Source organism: Centrocercus urophasianus, unplaced genomic scaffold (assembly GCF_019232065.1).
Source record: "Centrocercus urophasianus isolate 14NV4802_14NV808 unplaced genomic scaffold, USGS_Curo_1.0 seq_5, whole genome shotgun sequence".
Lineage (NCBI taxonomy): Eukaryota > Metazoa > Chordata > Aves > Galliformes > Phasianidae > Centrocercus > Centrocercus urophasianus.
This window is the reverse complement of record NW_024885088.1, coordinates 2,989,803-2,999,641: the sequence shown is the minus strand read 5'-3', so window position 1 is coordinate 2,999,641 and position 9,839 is coordinate 2,989,803. Positions and strand designations below refer to the sequence as shown.

Here is a 9,839-nt window from a genome sequence, read left to right as displayed (position 1 = left end):
GGCGCTGGGCGCGGGCGGCGGCGCGGCGCCCTTCGGACAGCCGGCGGCCCCCTTTTGCCTGCCCTTCTACTTCATCTCCCCCTCGGCCGCCGCCGCCTACGTGCAGCCCTTCCTGGATAAGGGCGGCCTGGAGAAGTACCTCTATCCCGCCGCCCCCATCCCGCTGCTCTACCCCGGCATCCCGGCGCAGGCGGCCGCCGCCGCCGCCGCGGCCGCCGCGGCCGCCGCCTCCTTCCCCTGCCTGTCGTCCGTGCTCGGCCCCGCCGAAAAGGCGGCCGGGTTGTCCCCGGCGCCCCACCTGCCGCCCCCCTTCGCCGCCGCCGCCGCGGTGCCCGCCGCCGAGCCCGGCGAGGAAGCGGAGCCCGCGACCGCCGAAGAGCCCGGCACCGAAGGGCAGTGAGTGCGGAGGGCGGGCGGGAGGAGGTGCCGGAGGGGTCCGCGGAGCCCCCCGCGCCGCTGCCCCACAGAGGACCGTCCCGGACGAGATTTGCTACTCAGTATTTTTTTAATGTTTGGCTTTATAAGTGCATACATATGTTAAGGAAAAAAAAAAGAAAAAGAAGAAGAAAAGGAAGAGAAATAGTAAGGATACTTTTTTTTTTTTCTCTCTCTCTCTCTCTAAGGTAACTTAAATGTCGCACCTTATTGTGATGGGTTTGTAGTGTCCCTGGGTCCCGCCGAGATGCTCGCACCGTGCCGTGCGGGCTCAGGTTGGGGCGGAGGGGCGGCGGAGCCCCGCACCTGTGCCAGCACTTTATGGGCGGCCGCAGTGCCTTGGGCACCTCGGGGCGCCGCCGGCTTCGGGAGTGCGGGGAAGGAGGGCAGTGCCGTTATGTAACCCCGCGTTCGGCTGTTCTGTTTTCGGCTGAGGTATACAGCTGCGGCGGGTGCGTCTGTGCTCACCCGTCTTTATTTAATTCAGTATGTTCCCCAGAGATTTCCCCCCGAACCGTGCTGTATAAGATGAATGTTTCTGCACTGAACTACGGAAAGAAAACCCCTCTCTCTCTCTCCCTCCCTTCCCTAAGAAAGCGGAGAGCGGCTCGTCAGCCCGAGCTCGTTTGAGCATAAATTCTGACTGACACAAACCGGAGGAAACCCCCCCCTCCCGCTTTGCAATCGGACGCCGAGACCTTTGGGGCAACTTTCCCGGCCGGGCTCTCCCCTCATCCCACTCCCGAGCACCGCGATTTCCCTTTCTGGAGCCAAACCAGACGCCAGATAATCACACAGATAAAGCTTTTATAATAAGGCTTAAACCGAGACCTTGCCTGGATATTTTTAGTTTGTTGCCAAGGTAGCACTGTGAGAAATCTCACTTGAATGTTATGTAAGAGGTGAGACACAACAGTCTGACTCGGCGCGAGCGCGTACCCGGCTCGGCCCGGCGCTTCGGTGCATTGCTGCTGCTGTTGCTGCTGTTCGCCTCAAACGCTGTGTTTAAACAACGTTCCAGACCTTAGCGGCCTACCGAGTGGCTGTATGTACATAGTTGTTAATACATCCAATTAATGATGTCTGACATGCTATTTTTGTAGGGAGAAAATACGTGTTAATGATATTTTGAGTTAAATATCTTTTGGGAGGATTTGCTGAAAAAGTTGCACTTTTGTTACGATGCTTACGCTTGATACAAGCTTACGCTGTCTTAAATTATTAAAAGAAAATAAATCCTGTCTGCAAGAAACCAGCTGGTTTAGAACAGATTAGTATGTGATATATTAGAGACCGATCTTTATATTCCGTATTTTCCAGCACTCCGTGAATTCTATTATCTAAATATTTCCACACTATTTTGTGATTAAAAAAAAAATTCTTACTAAGGAATAAAAACTTTAATACGCAAAATGGGGTTGTCTACTAATTAAGAACCTGAGGATAATAGGTAATAACAATAGGTGCACGGAGCATCCCAAGGTGTGATGCTGCAGCTGACGGCGATTGCTGCACGCCTCGGTACGTTTTGAAGCTGGGTTTCAATGCGCTCGGTTTCCTTTAAGAAACATTGGCCAATTCCGGTGTAAGAGGTGCGTGTTCCACAAAGCAGTGCGTAAAGCGCACGTGGAACAGATGTGCTTCTTCCTGATGCTGACCTTTTCCTTCTTCTTCCCGCAAAATACTACTTTTGTCTTTTAAAATGAATCCTTTGTGTTTCTGCTGCTGTGTGTTTATGCTGTCTTTGTTCACCGTGAGCAAACGTGATGATCGACGTGACGGTCAGTTCTGTGAGTACCTGAACTCCAGAGCAATGATGGACGCCCCAGCTGGAAATCAGCTACAGAAGCCAAATCTCTGGGGCAGTGGGAGCAGAGTAGTGGGAGCAGGCAGACAATGCACAGCATGGGAATATACCAACCTAAAGACCTCCGCAGGTTTAATATCTGAGCCGCTCACCGGCTTTTCTTCAAAAATTCTTCCTGTTCCAGGGAAATAAAATCAAGGAAGCCCTCCAACAGTAGCCTGCATTTATGTAAGAGAGAAAAAGAGTGCTTCTTGCTCCCTCTTCTGGTTCCTCAGCACCAGTGCCCTGTACCTCGGCACCGACAGAATGAAGTTGGAGCTCAGACATCACAGCAAAGTCCGGGACTCGTGCTGACTCCAGTGGTCCTTTGGGATACAAGAGGACGTATACATCGGATGAAAAATAAGTTGTTCTCTGAAACTGTTCAAACACGATTGTTAAGAAGTAGGTGTGTGTCTCTTTGCACTTTACAGTAACGTTAATTTCAACTAGAAAAAGATACCACAGAAAGATCCCAATTAGTGATTTTTCCCATTCAGTCTCAGGGCTGCTACTTCACAGCCCTGTGCCTGTCGACATGAGTTTGCTGAAAGCAAAGCGTATCGAAGGCAATGTAAAAAACTGCTGCTGGCCATGGATGCCGTTGTTCTGTGCATGGGGCTGTCACGAGGATGAAAGGGAGCTGGGTGCAGCCCTTCTGCTCTGCAGCTCACCAGCTATTTTGCTTTGACCTGCATACCTAAACAGCTACATTGGGCTGACCGTGCTCGTGTAGCCTCTCACCAGAGAGGGAATTGGCCTTACTGTACGTGAAGCCCTTCCTGCCAATTTATGACATGGCCAGAAATGGCAGAACCATGAACACTTCTGAAAAAAGCCCATCACTACCCCTCCTACACAACCTGGGAGGTGTGAAACCCGAGTGAGGACCAGGCTCTGTGTCTTCGTCACATTTCCAGCTCTTGGGAATACGGATCAGCTTAGATTTCATTGGGCTATAAACTAAGATCCTTATGGTGTTTAACCAATTTCAGTGTTTACTGTGTACAATAGCAGGATGGCTTATTTTTATTAGGCTTTGAATCAACCGTGCCAAATGATTTCATGCCGAGTTACAGCATTAATGGAGTCTATTAATTTATTACATAAAACATAAAGGCAAAACATGATAATAATGTTCAGATAATAGCAATGCCTCACAAACAGATTTAAAAGAGGCTTGTAATTGGGGCTGATAACCCACTGCTGCTGGAGGCAAGAGGCAAATGCCAGGAGGGATCCAAAGAGTCAGCTCTTCAGGTTTTCATTCAATTCCAGGCTTCCTCAGATCCTTTTGAAGCCTAAGCCAAACTATGTTTTACATTTTCTCAAAGTTAAATAGATACATATAAGCAACAGACAACAGCCTGGCAGGCTTAAATATATATTCACTTGCATGCAAATATCAGTGCTGGTTATTCCTATCTACTTTCTGTAACTCTATAATACATGGTGCAACTCTTACCTGTGCTTCCTGGGTGCTAGGAGTGCAGGACTGGGTGCTGTACATATGGCATGCGCTGGGATAGATACTGTATTTCTCACAAACCAGGAGACACAACATGAAGGGGTAAATGTATTTTCTTAAGCAATAAAGTTTGAAAACAGGTCTTACTTACCCAGTACATTATGACAGCATGGAAGGTTTCGCCACAGTGTGCCAAATAAAGATTGTTAAGGCAGCAGAAGGTAATATCATATAACTCCCACTTAAGGCAATGAAAGTTTTATGTTTGGAAAGATTACAGTTACAGAACTCAAACTGACTATTCACTCTGTTTAAGAAAGGCCTGACCTACCAATTAAGTCAGTGTGAGTCTGTTTCTTGAGCGTAATTGGTTTTGAAGTAGGTCCTAAGTCTAAGTTGTGGGGCTTTTTTGTTTGTTGGCTTGCTTTAATTTTTACTGCTAGTTGGGGCAGACTGACTACGTTCAATACTCAGCAAGCCTGGGGACTGCATGCACTGCAGTGTTTCAGCACAGTCAAATTTATAGTCTGTGGGTCCCACAATGTGTTTCCTTTCCTCTTCGAACATCAGCTCCTGAAGTCATGTGATCTTTGCCTTCACTTGAGAAGTTTCCTGCCTGTTAGCTGCAGAAATGTACTAAAACAAGACCTTAAAGAAAACAAGAAACAGAAATGCCTAATTTCCTCTCTGTAAAATAACACTTGTAATTTTTAGAGCTAGCTTCACTCAAGAAAGCCTGACTCTCTTCACTGCTGCTGGCTATGCTGCAGAACAGCTCAGAGAAACCAGTTGCTCACCTGCCGCTAGCAGCAGCTGTGCAAGTCGCAGACAAACCCAGGCCAGAGCGAGCTGTTGCTGCCACTTGTCTCTGGGTCCCTTATGTAGTCACAGGTCTCCAGGTTGCCCACCTCCCTTGGACACAAACCTTGCCACTGCCTCCATCACCCAGGCCCAGGTCAAGCAGCATAGTCCTCTGTGCCTCCCTGAACACATGGATGGCTACCTGCTCCTGGGGCACCAGCATGCCTCCTCCTGCCTAGCAGCGCCTGGAGGAGGCAGGTCATGCATGGCACGGGCAGCAGGCCATGGCCTCGTGCTTTCCAGGAAGCTGGGACCATGGTTTCAGGCAGCTCTGTAAGGGCCAGGGGACAGCTTTTTCCAGCATCCGTAGAGACCTTCTGTTGTTGTTTTCTTTCCTATTATGTATTTTCAAAGCTCAGTTTCCCTGTCCCTGTGGATCCTGGTGCAGGCTACAAGCACATGCACTGATTTTCACCAGTCTTCTACCTCAGCCAAGATCTTCTGGGGTCAAATAAGAAAATGAGGATTTGTTCCTCAATAGAAACACATCCACATTCCCTTCCCCACCGAGTTTATCGCAGTTTATGCTCAATTACCAGCAAGGACACAACACTAACTGGCACAAATGTTGTCTGAGAGCTCTGTGAGCTCGGTTCCTCCATCCTCTGGTACCAGAAGATCCCCAGGTACAGGCATCTGCCAGGCGTTGCTGTCTGTGCAACTGCAGCCCAGGGAAGCGCCTCCAAGCTGTGCCCCTGCTCATCCCGCTCAGTGCTGAGGTGAGGAAGTGCCTCCAAGCTGTGCCCCGCTCAGTGCTGAGGTGAGCCAGGTCTGTGTGATGCATCTCTATCCAGACCAAAGCTGGAGAACCAGATACCAAAACAGAAAGGCTTGCGGTCACAGCAGTCTCACAACTGAGCCATTTCTGAAGAACAGCCTCAGGAAAAGGGCTATGTAAATGCGGCACCCTCTTACTCAGCAGAATAGGGCTCCCCGAGTGCGTTACGAGCCCCAGCTGCGCTAAGGAGCCCGGGCTGATGGATGCTGAAGCGGACTCGACACTCCCTGCATTCACCAACATAGTTCCCAAGGCTTCAGCCCCACTGCTGGCAGCAGGCAGCACAGAGCCTTGCTTACACATAGCGCTGCTTGCAAAGCATCTCTACACAGCAGCAGCCGATCATCTGCACAGCCCTTGGCACGGCTCTGAGGTAAAGACTGGCCTGCAGCCTTTCGTGCTGGCTGCGGGGCTGCCGTCCCAGGGCAGTGACCCCGGTCCACGCTCCCTGCAGGCTTGGATCCCGGCTTCCAGCGGCAAGGCCGACGGCTCGTGAGGAAACACCGCGTGCATACCCCGCCAGGGCGCGGGAGCCGAGGCCACAGCTCGAGGCAGTGACCGCCATCACGCGCGCTCCCACCTGATCGCCGCGCACGCTGCCCGGCACGTGCTGCGCCGCCGCAGGGAGGTGGGGGGAGGTGCGCCGAGGGGGCGGGGCCGCGGCGGTGCCATGGCAACGGGGGGCGCGTTCCCTCAGGAGGCGGTGTTCATGGGACGCGTTAGCGCTGACCGCTCGGCCTGAGCGTTGCTCGGGGCTCGGCCCCGGGACTTTGCGCTGAGGGAAAAGAGCAAATCTGTGCTTTCTCAACAGCCGAAGTAGGTTTGCTCCTTTGCTTCAGAACTGACTGTGGTGGCAGGGGAAGCTGTGGCTGGAAGAGTGAGGAGATAACGTGGTCATCTGGGAGAAGGAACCCGGATTCCAGCCCTGTTTTGCATTTTATGTTACATGTACTGACGCATTTTACGTTACAAGCTCACTGTAAACAAACAAATAAAAATGAGTATACACAGGAGCCAGGGCCGCAGCTGCATTCTGCAGCCCTCTTGCCGCATAGTAAGACCCTAATCTCAAGGCATTGTGCAATAAGTGACTGCTTAGTGACCCTGTACAGGCCGCAAGAGAGACAGGGCCCTCCCGCAGCAGCGGGAGACGCAGGGCTGAGCCTCCTTGGGGGAGAGCACGCGATCCCAACCACCGACAGTGAAAACTGTTCTACTTAGCAAACTTTCACCTCAGTGCGAGGCTGCTCCTCTTCCAGCTGCAGCTTTTTGAGTGAGGAGTGGTGCCCTCTGTTGTTCTAGAGAGAAGTTGCTGTGATTAAGGGGACAGAGCGTTAATATTTTTTTTATTTTTTTTATTTTTTCCCCAGTAGGACAGCATCTTACAGGTGCTCTGGTTTTGATGCACGCACACCTTGCTGGGTCTGACAGCTCAATGTGCTGTGCTCAGGAATTCAGTTTCCAGAGTGGAGTCCATGAAGGAGGTAGGTGCCAACAGGATGAGTAGGAAAAGGCCTGTACTATGAGGCTATTAAAAAGGTAGAAAATACATGTAGAATAGGCAAGAACTGCTCCTTAGAAGTGCCACCAAGGTAAATGAAGAGTGTGGGAATATGTGTGGGCAGGAGTCACACTTAAAGCAGCCTTCAGAATCTCCTTGTATCTGAGAGAGCAGGAGTTACCGTGGTTTAAAAGGATGCTGTCATCAGGCAGCGTTGGTGGGGGCACTCCTAGTCCATCCATAAAGAGGAACACCTGTGTAAACCTGGGACTGCAGCTTGTTCTACAGAACAGAGAAATGCGTAAGTGAAGATCTACCTATCTGCCTGCAAAACATGAAGCAGCTTTACAAAATGCCTAACAGCTGGTCACGGGGGCAAGTTCCTGTGCTGTAAATTACAGGGTAAGTACAGTTATTTCAAATGACCTTCGAGAGTAATCTGTATGCCGTGCCCCAGGAGCCATCTCTGGGATGTGTGCTGCCATTGGTGTCTTGCCAGGCCTAGAAGGCATTTCCAAGAATCCAGCTGTTTCCTGCAATCACTGAGTGCTGTTTTCTATAGGTTGTAAAGGTACACTGTAATATCATGGGTTTCCTTGGGTTTAGTAGGGCCATACATTCAAAGGGGCAGAGGGCAATTGAGTTGTCTGTCAAACTCAGTGACAAGGCACTGCATGATCCTTATTTTTGTTTCTCAGATCATCGGTATCTTTTCCAGGAAAAAAAGCTGCCTGGTCAGAAACAGCATGCTTGTAGTTTAGGGTACTCTAGCCTTTTCGCTAGTGGGTACAGTCACATCATTTGCATCTGTACAAGCCTGTAAGGAGGGGAACTCTTCCATTTTGACAGACGTTGCCTGTGAGTCCACACAACATGACAGAGCCATCGAGAGAATGCTTTTTTGAAGGCACTTCTGAGCTGTGAGATGAGCTTCTGGCTGAGCCAAACAGAGGTAAGTGAAACTGCAATTCAGCCATGCAGTAATGAATTACAGCAGAAGTGTAACTGTGTAACTGTGAGTTGCCCACTTTTTTGATGCATGGTTTCAAACCACTGTAGATTCTGACGTGTCTTCAAATCAAAACATGCCATGCTTGGTTATCGCTTCTGCCAGTGGAACTAAATCTGGCTATAATCAAAGTTCACTTTTGTTGTTGTTGTTGTTTTCCTAGGAAAATAGGCAACTTGTATTTGCGGGCATAAGTATCAGTTAGCTAAGTACAGTTACTTCAGAAGAAATCATAATAGACTCAAATTTCATTTGCAGACGCAGCTATCCCAAAATTGCATAGTTCAGATTGAGTTCCTTTTTGTTAATATCCTTCAGTTACATTTTCACCTTCTGGCTTTGATCAGACACAAATGCCATGAAATGCCACACACCTCTCTGCGTGCATCAGAGAACGTATGTGTTTCTATAGCCAGAATGAGACAGAGCATGCCAGGAGGATTACCTTTATTCTTAGGTCAGGCTTTAAGAGTATTTTTACTTCTTGAAGCTGAGAAACTGGTGAAGGTAACTGAAGTCTTGATAATCTGCACTACAAGAAAACAAGCCTGACAGTTCATCATATAATAGCTTGTTATTGTTGTTAATTCCAGCTTTCCCACTTTGCAGTCCCTGCCAATGAACTTAAATTGGCTTAATCCTGTAAAGAACCAAACTCCTCCTGCATTTCTGAAACTAGTGTGCTAAAATCAATGGTGGATGAAAACGTTCATTTTGCAGGATAAAGCTCCAAGTTTAAAACAAACTAATTAGATCTCATAGGTAAAATCATTGTGGCTTTATTGATTGAACTGGCCCAACACTTGCAAATGGAGATATTGTCACTTCTTTTGAAGTGCTTCCATTGCTTAATTTGAAAAGCAGACAAATCTTTTGCTATCAGGACAAGATTAATCCTTTGATTGAAGGGTTAGAAGCAGCTTCCTCTGTGTAGGATATTTTGGTAACTCCAGACCACAGTACTGCTTACTACTGAGCTAGCTGCCTCTGCTCATTTACCTCTTGCTCAAGAGCTAGGGACCGGATGCTAAGCCAGATGGCCCTCCATCCTGAGTGAACTGTTGTTGGAAATCTGCATTTTCTGTGAGATCAGAGTGGACATTTTAGTAAAGGATTCACATTCAGAAGTAAGTACATAGAGATGATGAGCATTCTGTGGAGGTGCTTCACCTCCCTGGGCCTTCGTTTTCCAGTTTAACAAAAGCAACAGTAGCCCTGTCTAAAAGCAGATATGTGTGTGTTGTGTTCCAATAATGTCAAACAAGCAGTTTTGCCAGGTACTCACACTTCTCAGGCTACTGGTCCTAATTTTGCATTTGTTCACAATACCCAAAGTAAGTAGTCTGGTCTTATTGCATACCTGGGATGGTCTAAGTCCATTTTTCTTACCAAAGCAGGTGCCAGAAGCACCCAGAAGCAGGTGCTTTCAGCTGAACAGTTCCCCGGGTAACTGTGGACAAAGGTAGCAGTAAGAACTTGATTGAGCAGGACTTGAGATAAGATTCCATCAGCTGATTACTCACTGCTTTGTCAAATGCCTGTGGTTGCACTAATTGTTATGTAAATGGAAATGCCTTAAAATGATATTTGATCTCAGAACTGAACAGCAGCGTTAAAGTCTTTGTGCTCAGCCTAACTGCGGGGTGCTCCTTCTGTACGAGTCTCCAGAGTCAGAAAACAGCTGCAGAAAGGCAGCCTTCTGTGGCTTAACCCTTGTGCACTTTCTCTTTTCAGCCTCTATAATACCAAAGGGTTTCTACTGACAACCATGAAATGGCAACCTTTCACAGCAGATTACTAGGTGCTCACATGTTGTTAGGACATCAGCAGACCTGTGGAACTATTGGAACGCTAAGCACACTGAGCACATTTAGCCTGCTCAGTCAATTGTTTGTACCGATCAGCTACAACACGCTCCACACAGCACTTGGGAAAGGACTT

At 48.7% G+C, this 9,839-nt stretch overlaps 1 protein-coding gene and 1 long non-coding RNA gene across 2 annotated transcripts; both read left to right on the top strand.

Annotated features, from left to right (window-relative positions):
- Position 1: 1 nt before the first annotated feature.
- Positions 2-391, top strand: BHLHE41 (basic helix-loop-helix family member e41; the record flags this gene model as incomplete). Its single annotated transcript, XM_042834885.1, has 1 exon — positions 2-391. A coding segment is annotated over one exon (390 nt), but the record flags the coding sequence as incomplete, so codon positions are not given.
- Positions 392-393: 2 nt separating this feature from the next.
- On the top strand, positions 394-1,848 carry LOC122169138. The gene is made up of 2 exons (XR_006171482.1): positions 394-870; positions 1,029-1,848. It is a non-coding gene; the product is annotated as an uncharacterized LOC122169138 (long non-coding RNA).
- Positions 1,849-9,839: the final 7,991 nt, after the last annotated feature.